Source organism: Myotis myotis, unplaced genomic scaffold (assembly GCF_014108235.1).
Source record: "Myotis myotis isolate mMyoMyo1 unplaced genomic scaffold, mMyoMyo1.p scaffold_m19_p_11, whole genome shotgun sequence".
Taxonomy (NCBI): Eukaryota; Metazoa; Chordata; class Mammalia; order Chiroptera; family Vespertilionidae; genus Myotis; species Myotis myotis.
This window is the reverse complement of record NW_023416315.1, coordinates 417,777-435,261: the sequence shown is the minus strand read 5'-3', so window position 1 is coordinate 435,261 and position 17,485 is coordinate 417,777. Positions and strand designations below refer to the sequence as shown.

The window sequence follows — 17,485 nt, the reverse complement described above, 5'->3', positions numbered from 1 at the left end:
TGACGTTCCATGGGGACAGCCGGTCGTCCCTTCTGAGTGTTGATACAAACCCGGGATGCTGACCCCGGGGTTTGGGAAATGAAACTGCCACAGGCCCGCCCAGAACTCCCCAGGTTCTCCCTGGCTTCGAGTTGGAAAGGCCCTCAAAAACACCAGCCCACGGGGTGCCCCAGGGGACCCCCCAGGGTGGAGCCGAAGGCTCTGCTGGGAGCTCACCTGGTTTCCCCGGCTCTGGGATAAGCACTTTCCAACTTGATTAAATTTGTATTTGTTTTAAGGTACTCGAGGGGGTGGAAACTTGGCACATGGGCAGGTGACTCCGGCCCCGCTCGCCCTACGGCAGGTCCCAGGCAAAGCGGGTCTTGTCCTTCACCTCCTGGCGTCTCCACACCAAGGACTGTTCCTGTCTGGGCCCTGCCCCGAAGGCCAGGGCACGGTGTCTTCCCACTGTCACCACGGGGCCCTGTGCCCACCCTGCACCCACCAGGCCCGGGTCAGAGCTGACAGCCACGTGGGGTTGGGTGACAGGAATCTTCCCTCTGGGCTGCAGGGGACTCCCTGGGGTGGGACTGGGGCCTGGGCGGCCGCTGTTGGGTAAGGGGCTGCTGGGTGAGGGCGGGTGGAGATGGGGTGGGCTTCCTCCGAGGCCAGGAGGAACCTCCCACCGGCCTGCCGCACGTAGGGGCCCGCCCAGGAAGCAGGGGTCAGAGCCCCTCAGGGAGGGAGGCAGCCCCTCCCGGGCCAGAACCCACTTCCTACTTCACCACACGGGGAGGTGGCGGGGAGAACTGTGGGCAGAGGCCGGGCCTGCTCCCTCCGCCCTGCGCCCTGCGCGGGAAGGTTGGCGACCTGGCCTGGGCTCTGGGTGCTCCCAGCAGGATGGAGGACGAGGAAGGCGCTGAGTGCGGCAAAGCAGACTTTGTGCTTCTGGACCAGGTCACCATGGAAGACTTCATGGAGAACCTGAAGCTCAGGTGGGCCCAGGCCGGCTCCCTGCTCCCCAATCCCTCGGGGGCGGGGGCGGGGGGAGGGGGGGGAGGGACACACAGCCACCCAGGCCCCCATTTGGGCCTGGGTCACTGCAGGGGGGCCTGGCAGCCAGGCAGGACTGACCCCTCAGGGCCAGGTGGCTGGCCAATGCTGGCACCAACTCCCCAGGCCCCTGCCTCCCATACAAGCCATGATTTCCTGCCCAGCACCCAAACCAGCTCCCAGATGGGTGGGCACCCCATCCCCCGCGTGGGGTCCGGCTGAGCCCTGGGTGCTCTGAGGGAGTGGGCAGCTGAATGAGTCTTGGGGGGAGTGTGGGGTGCTGCAGGGTACAACTGGGAGCGTGACCTGGGGCCCAGTTTCCAAAGGAGGAGGGCAGAGGGCAGGGAGGAGGGGGATCAGGTGGTGATGGGGCGGGCGGGGGCGGAAGGCAGGCGGCCCCTGGCAGGTTGTGGGGTCGGGGACAGAGTGAGCTCTTTCGATGGCAGCTCATTCACACGAACCGGCTCATGGGACGGCCTCCCCGTCCCCGTCCCCGTCCCCACCCAGATGCTAAGCCCGGCCACTCAGCCACTTGGGGCACAAAAGAAAGCATCCGCGAGGGTGCTGGGTGCCCAGAGAGGGTGCAGCCAGGGAACCCCCACAGTCAGAGGCGAGGCGGCTGAGGAAGAGGAACCCCGATAGGTGCAGGGGAAGGGCAGCTCCCATACACCCCGGGGAGCAGGCACCCCGCTGGTGGCCGGTTCCCCAAGGTCAGGGTTGAGAGGTCAGGATGTGCTGGGGGCTCCCTGCCTGCACCCCTCCCAGGCCCTGCCATCTGGGTGGGGCTGGGCGGGGCTCCTTTCTGCCACTGGGTCCCCGCCCAGGCCCCAGACCAACAGGAAACAGCGGAGGCCCCTCCCTCTGCCTCCAGCCCGTCTCCTTCCTACCTGCTGGCCCAGGGTGGCTCTGGGCAAGTCCAGTCCCTTCCTAAAATGGGGGCCACTCCTCCTGTGCCATCAGGGCCCATGGGGAGCAGTGGGGTGGGCTCCGGGGGACAGGGCCACCGCCCTCCCTTCTCCCGGGTGGGCAGGGCCCGGGAGCTGGGTGCTGGGCCTCGCCTGAGGGCTGAGGAGCAGCCCTGCCCCCCCAGGTTCCAGAAGGGCCGCATCTACACCTACATCGGCGAGGTGCTGGTGTCCGTCAACCCCTACCAGGAGCTGCCCCTCTACGGGCCCGAGGCCATCGCCAGGTACCAGGGCCGCGAGCTGTACGAGCGGCCGCCCCACCTGTACGCCGTGGCCAACGCCGCCTACCGGGCGATGAAGCGCAGGGCCAGGGACACCTGCATCGTGATCTCAGGTACCCGCCCTGGTGGTGGGAGGACCCCAGAGGAGGGGGCCAGGCCGCAGGCGCCCACTCTGCCTGTCCGTCCATCTGTCCGCAGGGGAGAGCGGGGCGGGGAAGACGGAGGCCAGCAAGCACATCATGCAGTACATCGCGGCCGTCACCAACCCCAGCCAGAGGGCCGAGGTGGAGAGGTGAGGCGGCCGGGCTGGGCGGGGACTGGAGAGCGGAGACCCCCCTGAGTCCCGGGCGAGGGGAGGGGAGGCCCAGCGCAGGGGCACCTGCCACTGGGGAGAAGGTGGCCTGCCCCGGGGGCCCAGCCAGGAACCGGTGAGGCTGGGAGCTGGAAAGCAGGGCTTGCTCCCCAGCCTGGCAGGAGCGGTTTCCTGTGGGGGAACCTGCTCTTCCTGTGACGTGGAGTGGTGTGGGGCTGTTGGGGAAGATGCCTCTGGGCACCGTGGCCAGCGGGCAGTGACCTGGCCTGGCACGGGGCCGGCGGGGCCCTCAGCCTGCAGGGGAAGCGCGGGCGGTCTCAGCCCGGGACACCATAGGATAAACAGGTCCCCGGCTCGAGGTCTCTGCAATGCAGCCCCACCCTGCGCCCCGTTCAGGGTCAAGGACGTGCTGCTCAAGTCCACCTGCGTGCTGGAGGCCTTCGGGAACGCCCGCACCAACCGCAACCACAACTCCAGCCGCTTCGGCAAGTACATGGACATCAACTTCGACTTCAAGGGCGACCCCGTCGGGGGGCACATCCACAGCTACTTGCTGGAGAAGGTGGGTTGGCCCTGGCCAGTTTGGCTCAGTAGGTAGAGCATGGGCCCTTGGACTGAAGGGTCCCTGGTTCGATTCCAGTCAAGGGCACATACCTCGGTTGCAGGCTCCTCCGTGGCCTGGGCCCTGGTCAGGGCGTGTGTAGGAGCCAACCAATTGATGTTTCTCTCTGTCTTTCCCTCCCTCTTCCACTCTCCCTAAAAATAAATGGAAAAATATCCTTGGGTGAGGCTTAAAATCCTAATATATAAAAAGCCAGGGGCCATATGACCAAAACCACCAGATGGCCGACCAAACAGCAGGCTGCGTGGGGTGACCAGCCCGGCAGGGGGGGCAGTTGGGGGCAACCAGGCCGTGGGGGGGGGCAGTTTGGGGCAACCAGGCCGTGGGGGGGGGCAGTTAGAGGTGACCAGGCCGACAGAGGGGGGCAGTTGGGTGTGACCAGACCGGCAGGGGGGGCAGTAAAGGGCAACCAGGCCAGCAGGGGGTTGGGGGGAGGCAGTTAGGAGTGACCAGGCCAGCAGGGGTGGCAGTTAGGGTCGATCGGGCAGGCAGGCAGGTGAGCGGTCAGAAGCCAGCACTCCCGGATTGTGAGAGGGAGTTGAACATCCCCCAAGGGATCTCGGATTGGAGAGCGTGCAGGCCGGGCTGAGGGGACCCCCATGTATGAATTTCATGCACTGGGCCTCTAGTAAATAAATAAGAAAAGACGAGAGAATTAAGGAGCCAAACTTGCCCTTAAAAAAAAAGAAAGAAAAGAAAAGGTGCTGCCCAGGCCTCCCTGAGGCCCACGGCCCTGGGGCAGGGACTCCCCCTCTTCGATGTCCCAGATGCACAGGGTGGGGCTCCCTCTGTGGCCAGGCCAGCCCTTCTGCTCCCTGCACGGCCTTGGGGCTCTGGGGCCTGTCCCCTGGGGTCCCTGTCCACCCAGACACGGGCCCAGCTTCCCCTCTCTCCGCAGTCTCGGGTCCTCAAGCAGCACGTGGGTGAGAGGAACTTCCACGCCTTCTATCAGGTGAGCCAGGCAGGCAGGTGGGCAGGCAGGGCAGCCCCTTCCCGCCCCTCTCGCCCTCTCTCTGGGGTGGGTGGCCCTGGACACAGCCGCCTGCCTCTGCCCCTGCGGTGCCTTCTGCCTGGACCTTGGAGGCGTCCACTGTGCGCCTGAGCCTGAAGGGGCTCTCCCTGCACCAGGGCCGTGTCCATGCCGCCACGAGCTCCCCTGGCTGGCGGGGTCACCCGGGCTGAAGGGACCTCTGTGCTGTCCCAGGGCCTGACCCCAGGGTGTGTCCCACAGGTGCTGCGCGGCTGTGAGGACGCAGAGCTGCAGGAACTGCACCTGCAGAGAAACCCCGCCCTGTACAGCTTCACCCGCCAGGGCGCAGGGCTCAGTGTGAGTGGGCACCCAGCGCGCGGGTGCTGGCCGTCGGGGGACCTGCAGGCCCTGGGGGCAGGACGCAGTGGGTGAGCTTGCGCCGGGTGCTGAGCCCCCTCTCCCCCAGGCCTCGGAGAGCGAGGAGAGGAGCCAGCACCGGGCGGTGATGGAGGCCATGCAGGTGATCGGCTTCAGTGCTGAGGAGATGGGGTCTGTGCGCCGGATCCTGGCCGCCATCCTGCACCTGGTGAGCCTGCTGCCTGGGCTGGGCACCTCCACCTGCTGTCCTGTCGCTGCACCGCCCCCGGGGGCGGGGAAGACTGGCCTCTGACAATGCAGCCACAGAGCTGCCCCCCTCCCACCCCCCGCAGCTGCTTGGGCTGTGGGCTCCCTTGAGACACCCCGAGCCATGGGCCCCGTGTGCCCAGGATGCAGCCTGCCAGCTGCCTGGTCCGTGTCTGGTGGCCGAGCCCACACAGCAGGCAAGGGCGTCCCCACCAGGAAGCGGAGCACGTGGGGACCTGCTGGTGCTTGACTCTCGAGAGCGGTGTGGCTGGGGCGGCGCTCTGAGCCTGCGTCCTCTCTGAGGTGGGGGGGGAGGGAGCACAGAGCCGGCTGCTGGGCTGGCAGGGAGCCTCTGGCTGCTGGGCCCTCATCTCGGGCTGAGTCCCTGCCAGCCCTTGCTCCTTCCCGGGGCAAAGGTGTGCAGGCTCCTCCCGGCCTGGGGCGTGCAGCCCGACTTCCCGGTTTCCCCATCGCCAGGGAAATATCGAGTTTGTGGAGATGGAGGAGGGGCCCCTGGCTGTGGCCGAGGAGGTGCTGGTGGACCACGTGGCCGAGCTGACGGCCACCCCCCGGGAGCAGGTGCTGCGCTGCCTGCTGTCCCGCACCGTGGCCTCGGGGGGCAGGGAAGTCATCGAGAAGGGCCACACTGCGGCTGAGGCCAGCTACGCTCGGGACGCCGGCGCCAAGGTACCCTGGGGACAGGCAGCCTGGGGAGGAACCCAGGAGGCCTTCCTGGGGGAGGCAAAGTCAAATGCAGCCCGAAGCAGCCCAGCTCTCCCCAGGCAGTGTACCAGCGGCTATTTGAGTGGGTGGTGAACCGGATCAACAGCGTCATGGAGCCCCGGGGCAGGGACGCCCGGCGGGACGGCAAGGACACGGTCATTGGTGTGTTGGACATCTACGGCTTCGAAGTGTTCCCTGTCAACAGGTGGGAGACCCAGCTCCGACCCCAACCACCAGGGCCCCCCGCTGTCCTGGGGAGCTGGGTTGGCTGGGGAGTAAGATGTCTTCTGGTGTCCGTCCTGGCTGGTCCCTGACCCCAGGGTCATAGCCAAGCTGCCTCCGCGGTGCCCCCCGCTCCCCGGTCAGTGGTGCCGGGAAGGGAAAATCCCGAGCTCACTTCCCCTTGCTGGGGGCAAAGGAAGGGACTATCTCGTGAGGCACCCACGGTGAGGCCATGGGGGCCTGGCGCTGGGCCCTGTGAGCTCGCTGCAGGCGCGCTGCTGGGGCTGGGCTGGGCTGGGCTGGGACTGGGACTGGGGCTGGGACTGGGGCTGGGCTGGGCTGGGCCGGGCTGGGCCGGGCTGGGGCTGGGCCGGGCTGGGGCTGGGGCTGGGGCTGGGGCTGGGCTGGGGCTGGGGCTGGGCTGGGCTGGGCTGGGCTGGGGCTGGGGCTGGGCTGGACTGGGGCTGGGGCTGGGCTGGACTGGGGCTGGGCTGGACTGGGGCTGGGCTGGGGCTGGGGCTGGGGCTGGGGCTGGGGCTGGGCTGGGCTGGACTGGGGCTGGGGCTGGGCTGGACTGGGCTGGGCTGGGCTGGGCTGGGCTGGGCTGGGGCTGGGGCTGGGGCTGGGGCTGGGCTGGGCTGGGGCTGGGCTGGGCTGGGCTGGGCTGGGGCTGGGGCTGGGCTGGGCTGGACTGGGCTGGGCCGGGCCGGGCTGGGGCTGGGCTGGGCTGGGCTGGGGCTAGGACTGGGACTGGGGCTGGGCTGGGCTGGGCTGGGGCTGGGCTGGGCTGGGCTGGGGCTGGGGCTGGGCTGGGCAGGCGGTGGGAGCCCACGGCCCAGCATGACGCTGGCGGCCTGGCCCAGCTTCGAGCAGTTCTGCATCAACTACTGCAATGAGAAGCTGCAGCAGCTGTTCATCCAGCTCATCCTGAAGCAGGAGCAGGAGGAGTACGAGCGCGAGGGCATCGCCTGGCAGACCGTGAGTGCCCGCCCTGCGCCCTGTGGCCTGGTGGGGGCGCTGTGGGCCCGGCCCCGAGTCCCCGCCCGCTCTACCTCACTCTCCCAGGTGGAGTTCTTCAACAACGCCACCATCGTGGACCTGGTGGAGCGGCCGCACCGCGGCGTCCTGGCCGTGCTGGACGAGGCCTGCTGCAGCGCGGGCACCATCACTGACCGCATCTTCCTGCAGAGCCTGGACACGCACCACCGCCACCACCCGCACTACACCAGCCGCCAGGTGCCCCCCACACCCAGCTCGTCCCGGTGCTGCCCTCACAGCAGGGCCATGGTGTGGCCCAGCCTCCCCTGCAAGACTGCCCCCCCCGCCCTGCAGACCCCTTCACCCCTTGACCCTGGCTGTCCCCCCACAGCTCTGCCCCACGGACAAGACCATGGAGTTCGGTCGGGACTTCCGGATCAAGCACTACGCGGGGGACGTCACGTAAGGTCCCCATCGCACCTTCCATCCTCCCTTTTGCCCCCTCCAATTTTTTTTTAATTTTTATGTATTTTTATTGATTTTAGAGAGAAGGGGAGAGAGAGAAACATCAATAGTGAGAGAGAATCATGGATCGGCTGCCTCCTGCACATCCCCCACTGGGGACTGAGCCCGCAAGCTGGTCATGACCGGGAATCAAACCTGGGACCCTTCAGTCTGCAGGCCAACACTCTATCCACTGAGCCACACCAGCCAGGGCAAAAATATATTTTAAAAACAAGCACACACACACAAAACCAGACCGTGACTTGGGAGTTCCTGGCTGTAATGCAGTTGCTGATGCCCAGGCGCTTTTCTGAGCACAGAGAGGTTCAGTAACTTGTCCCAGGCCACACAGCATGTAGGTGCTAGAGCAGGATTCAGGGCTATGAGATTTGGGTCCAGAGCCAGAGCACAACCTCTGGACGCTCTTTAGGAGAGAAACTGCCGGGGAGGGAGAGGCTGGCCTGCGAGGTCAGGGCCGGGGAGGGAGAGGCTGGCCTGCGAGGACAGGGTCCGGGAGGGAGAGGACAGGGCGGGGGAGGTGGCCCCAGCCGCTCACGCCCCGGGCCCCCAGGTACTCCGTGCTGGGCTTCATCGACAAGAACAGAGACGCCCTCTTCCAGGACTTCAAGCGGCTGCTGTACAACAGGTGAGTGCGCAGCGGCCGCAGGATGGGGTGGCCCTGCCCGCAGGGGAGACCTGCAGCTGCCGCTCCACATGCGCCTGTGTCCACAGCTCGGACCCCACGCTGCGGGCCATGTGGCCGGACGGGCAGCAGGACATCACGGAGGTGACCAAGCGCCCGCTGACGGCCGGCACGCTCTTCAAGAACTCCATGGTGGCGCTGGTGGACAACCTGGCCTCCAAGGTGCCAGCCCGAGGGGCACGGCGCCCCGTGGGGGAGGGATGGGGTCTCCCAGCCCGGAGCCCCCGCAGCGGGAGGTCCCCTAAGACGCCCCCACCCCCCCCAGGAGCCCTTCTACGTGCGCTGCATCAAGCCCAACCAGGACAAGGCGGCCGCGCGGCTGGACGAGGCGCACTGCCGCCACCAGGTCGCCTACCTGGGGCTCCTGGAGAACGTGCGGGTCCGCAGGGCCGGCTTCGCCTCCCGACAGCCGTACCCGCGCTTCCTGCTCAGGTACCGCCGCCCGCTGCCCACCCGCTTCCCGGGGCGAGGGGCGAGGGGACGGGGTCCCGACAGCCGCTTCTCAGACCTGCACGCGGGAGCGGACTCTCTGTGACCACGGGACAAAGTCCACGGGACCCTCGGGGACACAGGAGTGGGGCGGGGCCAGGGGCGGGGGCCGGGCGGGGTCAGGGGCTGGGGGGGCAGGGGTGGGGCCGGGGGCAGGGGTGAGGATGGGGCAGGTAGGGGCGGGTGGGATCTGTTGGGGGCTGGAGGCGGCCTGAGTGTGGGTGTGGGCGGGGCTAGTGTGAGTGGCACGTGGGGGCGGCTGCCCCCCCTTCCCCTCCCCAGGGCCTGGCACCCACCGCCCGCCCCGTGGTTCCAGGTACAAGATGACCTGCGAGTACACGTGGCCCAACCACCTGCTGGGCTCGGACCGCGAGGCCGTGGGCGCCCTCCTGGAGCAGCACGGGCTGCAGGGGGACGTGGCCTTCGGGCGCAGCAAGCTCTTCATCCGCTCGCCGCGGACGCTGGTGACACTGGAGCAGAGCCGCGCGCGCCTGGTGCCCATCATCGTGCTGCTGCTGCAGAAGGTGCACCTGCGGGAGCGCGGGCTGTGGAGGCGGCGGGCGTGCACGCGGGGGAGGGAGAGGATGTGCACGTGGGGGGGAGGGGAGGGGCGTGCCCACGAGCAGGACTTTTGGAGACAAACCAGACCACGACTGAAACTGACTTAAGCAAAAGGTGTGGGTTGGGTCCAGGTCGCCTCAGCTGCCAGCTCAGGTCCAGGTGCACAAGATTTCCCTCCCTCCCTCCCTCCCTCCCTCCCTCCTTCTTCTTTGCTCCTATTTCTTCTGACAGACCTCAGACCTAGAGGAAAGGGTTTGGGTCGATGAACTAAAGCCCCACCCACACTCCTGCCACCTGTCACCTCTCCATCATGTGCTTTGGCGCAGACGCCTGCACCTCCGTCCTGGTTATTGGGAAGCAATTCAGGTCCTTGGGAATCTTTTCGGGGTGTTTTCCAGAGGACAGTGGCTTTCCACCCCTCCCCCAGCCCTTGGCTTTTCACTTTTCAAACCCACAGAAAAGCTGGAAGATTCACACAGGTTGCCACTCACGGGGTTGCTGGGTCGTGCGCCCCACCCCGTGGCTGCGTCCCTGTCTCCCTCTCTCTTCGCACCCACACACACTCCGGTGCGCAGAGCTGTGTTTTCTGATACACATGGCGTCACCCTGGCGACCTCAGCAGGCACGTGGCCACGCTGACCCCTAACTCCACCCCATGCAATGTCTCCTCCTGTCTGAGCACCTCCCACCGGGGCACCCTAGTCCACACGCGGCCCCCCGTTACCTGTCCCACTCGGGAACCCCAAATCCCACCCAGTGACAGGCGCGCGGCCGCTCCCCGGCTGCTGCTCTGGCTCTAGCGCAGGCATGTGTGTTGTTGCTGTTTTAAATCCTCACCCAAGGAGTGAGGATATTTTGCCATTGATTTTTTTTTAAGAGAGTGGACGGGAGGGGAGGAGAGAGAAACACCGATGTGAGAGAGACACATCCATCGATTGGCTGCCTCCCACACACCCCACAGGGGCAACAAGGCTCGAACCTGCAACCCAGGTATGTGCCCTTGACCCGGAATCAAACCTGGTGCGAAGGCCAGTGAGCCACACCGGCCGGGACCATGACACACACTGTTGTCCGAGACAAGGGCTGTAGCGAGTTCTCGCTGACCCGCTGCTGGCAGGCGCCTCCACCTCAGCCCCCATCCTCTCCCGTCTGTGCCATTCGGATCCCGAAGTTGTGACCTAGGCAACGTTGCTTAAGTCAGTTTTAATCTGTGGTCACTGGGCTGCCTGCCCCACAGGCCTGTGGTCTGGGTTGGGTGGTTGTAGTCCGGGATGCCCTCCCTCTAGGTCTCCTGGGAGTGGAGGCTAACGCAGGTCAGAGTCCGGGTGGACACCTACTGGGTGGGAAGGGCTTCCTCTGCCCCTGTCCCTGGTCATGTGCCTTCTCCCGGGGGCACTTGGAGTCGGGAGCTGGGGGGGCGGCGGGGAGGGGGACTCAGGGGAGCAGCTTCCCCGGGGGTTGCGCAGAGGCTGGGGCTGGGGCGGGCCGGGTGGGGGCGCTCCCGGGAGCCAGGGCAGGCGAGCCCGCCCGCCGGCTCAGGCAGTGGGTGGGCAGAGGCGGGGTTGCGGGAGCCGGGCGGAGCCTGACCCCGTCCCCCTGACCCCGTCCCCCTGACCCTGTCCCCCAGGCCTGGAGAGGCACCCTGGCGCGGTGGCGCTGCCGCCGCCTGCGCGCCGCCTACACCATCATGCGCTGCTACCGGAGGCACAAGGTGCGCGCTCACCTGGCGGAGCTGCACCGGCGGTTCCAGGCCGCGCGGCAGCCCCCGCTCTTCGGCCGCGACCTGGCCTGGCCGCCGCCCCCGGCCGTGCTGCAGCCCTTCCAGGACGCCTGCCGCGCGCTCTTCTGCAGGTCGGCGCCCCGCTCCTTCCCGCCCGCCCGCCCGTGCCCCCCCGCACCCCGGACTCCGAGCCGGTGGACACAGCGGGAACTTTTTTGTTTGTTTGCTTTTAGAAATATATCTTTATTGATTTCAGAGAGGAAGGGAGAGGGGGAGAGATGGAGAGAGCGGCTGCCTCCTGCACGCCCCCTACTGGAGATCCAGCCCGCAACCCGGGCCTGTGCCCTTGACCTGAATCAACCAGGGACCCCTCAGTCCGCAGGCCGCTGCTCTATCCACTGAGCCAAACCGGCCAGAACTCCACAGTTGGTAGCAGACCCTGCGGTCCCACCACGCTGGGCACCGGAGGGGACACAGGCCTGCAGGGGAGGGTGGCAGGCGGGGCTGGGCGTGGGGCTTTGCAGGCTGAGTAGGAGTTCTCCGGGAGGAGGGCCACAGGGTGACCAGCAGCTCAGCAGGAGGGGTGGCTGGGACATGGCTGGTGGCCAGGGCCAGGCTGAGAGTGAGAGGCAGGACCTGGGGTGGGAACCTGGGGCTGCTCCGGCCCCTCTGAGCTCCTGTCCCCTGCAGGTGGCGGGCACGGCAGCTAGTGAAGAACATCCCCCCCTCGGACATGGCCCAGATCAAAGCCAAGGTGGCCGCCATGGGGGCCCTGCAGGAGCTGCGGCCGGACTGGGGCTGCCGGCGGGCCTGGCTGCGAGACTACCTGTCCTCCGTGAGTGCCAGGCTGGGCCCATGGGGCCTCTGCCTCTGAAGTTTAAGTGTTCTTTTGTTGTTGTTGTTTAAAAATACATATTTTTACTGATTTCAGAGGTAGGGAGAGGACGAGATAGATAGAAACATCAATGATGATGAGAAAGAATCATTGATCGGTTGCTTCCCACACACCCCCTACTGGGGATGGAGCCCACAACCGGGAATCGAACCCGCAACCGGGAATTGAACCTGGGACCTTTTGTTCCACAGGCTGAGACTCTAGCCATTGAGCCATACTGGCTAGGGCAGTGACGGCGAACCTTTTGAGCTTGACGTGTCAGCATTTTGAAAAACCCTAACTTAACTCTGGTGTCGTGTCACATATAGAAATTTTTTGATATTTGCCACCATAGTAAAACCAAGACTTATATTTTTGATATTTATTTTATATATTTAAATGCCATTTAACAAAGAAAAATCAACCAAACAAATGAGTTCGCGTGTCACCTCTGACACGCGTGTCACAGGTTTGCCATCACTGGGCTAGGGCATTGTGGAGGTTTTTGGTTTGTTTGTTTTAAATTTTTTTTTAATATATTTTATTGATTTTTTTACAGAGAGGAAGGGAGAGGGATAGAGGGTTAAAAACATCGATGAGAAACAGATGAGAGAGAAACATCGATCAGCTGCCTCCTGCACAACCCCAACTGGGGATGTGCCTGCAACCAAGGCACATGCCCTTGCCCGGAATCGAACCTGGGATCCTTCAGTCCGCAGGCCGACGCTCTATCCACTGAGCCACACCGGTTAGGGCCTAAATTTATTTTTTTATTGATTTCAGAGAGGAAGGGAGAGGGAGGGAGAGAGATAGAGACATCAATGATTAGAGAGAATCATTGATCCACTGCCTCTTTCAAACCCCACACTGGGGATCGACCTCGAAACCAGGGCATGTGCCCTGACCGGGAATCGAACCATGACCTCCTGGTTCATAGGTCAACTGAGCCACGCCTGCCAGCCTGAAGTTTAAGTGTTTTCACTCAGAACCACTGGCCTGGGCTTCAGGGAGCACCTGCTCCTCGGCCCTGCTCCCATTCCTGACCCCCCATTCTAAGGCCAACCCCCTTATTCTCAAGAACACCGCCCCCCATTCTCAGGTGCAGTCCAAACCCCTGTCCTCAGACACAGCGCCCCCCCAAGCTCAGTTGGCATCCCGGCCAGAGCTCCCCTTGGCCCTCAGTGGGCGGGTGCTGCCCGCAGGCCCCTGGCCTGGATTGCAGGAGAAGAGGCCCAGGAGTGTTAGCCTGGGGGGGCCTGGTCCCCGCTGGCTGCTGCCTTCTTAGCGTCCATCTGCCGAGGTCCAGGTCTGGCCTGAGGAGCAGGCAGGGGCCGGTGTGGAGGGCAGAAACCTGATGTCTTGACCCTTAGGCTGTGAGGTCTGTGCTGGCCCTCAGTGTAGCGGGAGGCCCAGCAAAGGCGGTGCATGCCCCGCCCGACGTGGGCTCCCCAGGTCAGGGTGGCTGTGCCACTCACCCAGACTGGCTGCCAGTCGAACACGGTCCCAGACCCCGTCCCAAGCTGCCCCCATCTGTGCTCAGGCCGCCGACAACCCTGCCGCCTCCAGCCTGTTCGCTCAGCGCCTGAAGTCACTTCGGGACAAGGACGGCTTCGGGGTGGTGCTCTTCTCCAGCCACGTCCGCAAGGTGAGTGGTGGGCAGGGCGGCCCGGCGGCTGTCTCCCAGCTGCCCTGACACTTGGGAAGTGGCCAGCTCCGGCCCAGGCAGGGAGAACACAGGGCGGGGCTGGGGGCGCCCGGGGGGCACTGACCCCAGCATCTGCCCAGGTGAACCGCTTCAACAAGAGGCGGGACCGCGCCCTGCTGCTCACCGACCGGCACCTGTACAAGCTGGAGCCCGGCCGGCAGTACCGGGTGATGCGGGCCGTGCCCCTGGACTTGGTGAGCCTGTGGGGGCGGGAGCAGCGTCCATGGGCCCCGCCCCTCCCACCTGCCTGGGGTGCCTGGAACTTCCTAGAACAGTCTCCGCTCAGGCTGCCCCCCCCCCCCAGCAGCAGACTGCATGGCTTCCTGTGGGCACAGCCCCGTCCCCACACCCCTACTCAGCCCCCAGGTGGGCCCTCTCCCCCTCTCCCCACACCTGTGCGGCTGGGAGATCTCCCTCCCCCCAGCCCTGTGGCTCACTGGCCCTCAGGGCAAGGATTGGCCCAGGCGGGTCCAGGTCCCCGTGCAGACCAAGGGGGGTGTGGCTGCTTAGGAGGAAGGCCAGCCCCTCAGTCCCACCAGTGCCGCGCAGGCACTCACTCGAGAGCCACAAGGAGGAAGGGGACCTGGGGACCCATGGAGGAGCAGCGGGTGGGGCCCCAGAGGCTGGGTCCTGGGGGTCAGAAGGAGGACTTGCTCCCTCTGGCCCTGACCCTGACCCTGACCCCCAGGTGACGGGGCTGAGTGTGACCAGCGGGCGGGACCAGCTGGTGGTGCTGCACTTGAAGGGTCTGGACGACCTGGTGGTGTGTCTGCACCGCTCGAGGCCGCCGCTGGACAACCGCGTGGGGGAGCTGGTGGGCGTGCTGGCCGGACACTGCCAGGGGTGAGCTGGGGGGGTGAGGTGGGGAGGGGCGATGGGGGGCTCAGGGCCTGCCACCCTGCCTGTCCCCCCACTGCCCACTTGTCCCCCTGCCTGACCTCTCGCGTCCGCTCCAGGGAGGGCCGCCCGCTGGAGATCCGAGTGTCTGACTGCATCCCCCTGAGCCAGCGTGGCGCCCGGCGCCTGGTGTCCGTGGAGCCCCGGCCTGGGCAGCCCGAGCCCGACTTCCGCTGCAGCCGCGGCTCCTTCACCCTCCTGTGGCCAAGCAGCTGAGCCGCTGCCTGTGCAGGGCCGGCTGGCCTCCCCCAGCACGACGGCCCCTCCGCCCCGCCCGCCCCCGAGCACGCCAGCCCTGCGTGGGCTTGTGCCTGTGGGTTGTCGCCGGGCAATAAAGGACGTCACGCCTGCCCGTGGGCTTGTGTCTGTGGGTGGACGCCGGGCAATAAAGGATGTCACGCCTGCCCGTGGGCTTCTGTCTGTGGGTGGACGTCGCTCCTGCTTGGCAAATGCCACCCCAGCGTCTCTGCGGGTCCCCTGAACGGGAGGAGGAGGCGGCCTGGGGACTGTCTGCTGGGGCTTCGGCCTAGGAAGCTGCTGGGGGTGAAGCCCGGGGTCTGAAAGGAAACCTTGTCCTCTCCACCCCCGGCTGCTCCCCCGCTGTGGGTTCCAGACTGTCCCCCTGGCACGGACCCTTCCCTGAAGGGCTCAGCCCCCTGAGGCTTCCCCTGGTCACTGTCCCGGGCGCTTGGGGTCGCCTCCTGCCAGGTCCGTGTCCGGCGCCCCTGCCCTGGGAGAGCTGCTGTCTCTGTCCAGCCTGGAGGTCTGGCCTGGGGGGCTGCGGCTCCCCGCCTCCCACAGAGCACCCCACGCGGACACAGCTGCCCTGGCCACAGGCGGCCACGCCCTTTGTGGTCCTGCAGGCGGCTGTGAGCATCACTGGCTGACACAGGCTCAGGGTGGGAGCCAGGGGGCACTGCACACCCCACCTGGCAACATGGGGGGCCCAGCGCTGGGGGGGCAGGTGCACGCCCAGGGCCCAGAGCCTACGCGGGGTGCCCACCTCCCGAGAGGCTGCAGCAGCCAGTGGGCGCTTTCTGGGCCTCGGGGTCTGAGAACCAGTCCCAGGGGGGCGGCAGGGGGGGAAGGGGACAGACCCCGTTATGGACTCCAGCCACGAGTCGGGCAGTCCCACCCGACGCTGCGGCCCTTACACTCCCACCTGTCACTACGGACCACTGTGCTGGGTGCTTCACAAGGTCAGAGTGAGGGCGGGAGTGGGGGACGGGAGGTCAGTGGGCCTGGGCCCCCAGCGGGTGAGTGGCACAGATCCAGGCACCCGCGCCCCGCGTCACGCCGATGCCTGACCACCCGGCCGGGAAGGAGCACTCCCAGGCAGGTGCTGGTGTTGTGCCTGAGAACCATCGCAACCCCCACGTCTCGGCCACTGTGCAGCTCGCATCTGCTGCCCCCACACGCTGTGGGCGGCTGGCACCTCTGCAGACGCGGGGCTGCCATGGGGGCCCAGCCCTCGCCCTGCAATTCTCCGCCCCCCCTCCTGCCTTCCCAGGCCCCGCGTGTCAACGACCAGTCTGGGCACAGACGCCTCCACCAGGGAGGCTGGGGAACGGTCGCCGCTCAGCTCCGACTGCATCCTCTCGGGGCTGCTCGTCTCCCCTCCACTTCCGTCTCTAGGACCTGGGAGAGCCAGGTCAGCAGGTGGCACCCACGCACCAGGCCGGACGCAGCTTCTCGGGCGGCCTGGCAGCCTTCAGATTCCCACCATTTCTCACATGCAACTTAAATTTAATACTTTTTTTGTTAATCCTCACCCGAAGGTATTTTCCATTGATGTTTTTCTCTTAAGAGAGTAGAAGGGAGGGGCAAAGACAGAGAAACATCGATGTGAGAGAGACACATCGATTAGTTGCCTCCTGCACACACCCCCGGCTCAAGCCTGCAGCTGAGGTACAGCGAGCCCTTGACCAGAATCGAACCCAGGACCCTTCAGTCCACAGGCTGACGCTCTATCCACTGAGCCAAACCGGCTCGAGTCTCACATGTAATTTTAGAGCAAGATCATACAGTTCTCTTGGCTATTCTCAAGACTCAATCAGTAATATTTTTTAATACGTATTTTATTGATTCTTTACAGAGAGGAAGGGAGAGGGATAGAGAGTTAGAAACATCGATGAGAGAGAAACATCGATCAGCTGCTTCCTGCACACCTCCCAGTGGGGATGCGCCTGCAACCAAGGTACATGCCCTTGACCGGAATCAAACCTGGGATCCTTGAGTCCACAGGCTGACGCTGTATCCACTGAGCCAAACCGGTTCGGCTCAATCAGTAGTTTTTTACTGTAATTTATTTTTAATTGAAATGACGGTTGTCTGCCAGGATGATGCTCATAAAACTTTTAAACTATGAATGATTGCAGTGAACTCAATGAGCACTTTTACGGCAATAACACATTAGATTATACTAATCAGACTATAATATGTGATAGAACCGACTGCTCCCATAGCCGCTACCTGGTGCTGGGGGAGGACCCCGGCTGTGGCCTTGGAGCTAATGCATGGGGCAGGGCCCACACTGCTCTCAGTGAGGCGCTGAGCAGAAGCCAGAGGCTGCCTACATCTTGGGGTTCCCCGTAGGGCGCAGAATCCTGGCCAGGCCCTGGTCCTGCCCTGGCTGTGCCACGACGCCCGGTCCCTGAGGGTTCAGCGGAGCCAGCCCCAAGAACGGCAGACCCATGGATTTCACTTGCGCTTGTCATTAAAACTGGCTGGTCTCTGCGCGGCCGGCGTGGCTCGGTGGTTGAGCATCGACCTATGAACCAGGAGGTCAGGGTCTGATTCCCGGTCCGATTCCCAGTCAGGGCACAGGCCCAGGTTGTGGGCTCCATCCCTAGTGTGGGATGTGCAGGAGGAGGCGGCCAATCCATGATTCTCTCTCATCATGGATGTTTCTATGTCTCTCTCCCTCTCCCTTCCTCTCTGAAGTCAATAAAAACATTTTTTTTAAAAAAACTGGGTGGGTCCCGTTCTGCCCACCCCCTGCCTGTCAGGCCCCTGGGCCTCCTGCCCTGCCCACTTCCCTTAAGGAGCAGCCAGACCCCAGGGCACACAGAGCAGCAGTGGGACCCCCACTTACGGGAACGTGTCCTGTGAAAGCTGGGCCTCCCGTGTCCACCACCTGGGCACCATCTTGGGATGGTGGGCACCCTCTCCAGACTCAGCTTCCCTGTTCCCGCTCATCAGCACCCCCCAAACACTGGGCCTGAACCCCGATCCCAGGGAGAGGCCACCCCCCCACTGGTGCCCACGCGGCGGCCAGCTCAGAGGTCAGCCGCTAGGGGAAGACCTTCCCCAGCACTTTATCCTGAAAATGTGCGAACCGGCAGCAGAGCTGACGGCATTTC

At 65.1% G+C, this 17,485-nt stretch overlaps 1 protein-coding gene across 1 annotated transcript; it reads left to right on the top strand.

Moving 5' to 3' along the window:
• The first annotated feature begins 654 nt into the window (after positions 1–654).
• Positions 655–15,980, top strand: MYO1G (myosin IG). The gene is made up of 22 exons (XM_036327174.1): positions 655–974; positions 2,123–2,331; positions 2,417–2,510; positions 2,928–3,093; positions 4,052–4,105; positions 4,385–4,480; positions 4,590–4,709; positions 5,225–5,434; positions 5,530–5,675; positions 6,556–6,670; positions 6,758–6,928; positions 7,062–7,132; positions 7,746–7,820; positions 7,907–8,039; positions 8,143–8,309; positions 8,683–8,890; positions 10,555–10,778; positions 11,338–11,482; positions 13,062–13,166; positions 13,307–13,420; positions 13,915–14,069; positions 14,183–15,980. The coding sequence occupies exons 1-22, from the start codon at positions 880–882 to the stop codon at positions 14,337–14,339; spliced, it is 3,030 nt and encodes a 1,009-aa protein (XP_036183067.1). The 5' UTR covers positions 655–879; the 3' UTR covers positions 14,340–15,980.
• The last annotated feature ends 1,505 nt before the right edge of the window (positions 15,981–17,485 follow it).

Excerpts from the sequence above, each read along its gene's own strand:
- MYO1G (XM_036327174.1), top strand. The coding sequence starts at position 880 with ATGGAGGACGAGGAAGGCGCTGAGTGCGGCAAAGCAGACTTTGTGCTT. Across the intron at positions 6,671-6,757 it reads AGGGCATCGCCTGGCAGACC|GTGGAGTTCTTCAACAACGC; the intron begins GTGAGTGCCCGC and ends TCACTCTCCCAG. Across the intron at positions 7,133-7,745 it reads CACTACGCGGGGGACGTCAC|GTACTCCGTGCTGGGCTTCA; the intron begins GTAAGGTCCCCA and ends CCGGGCCCCCAG.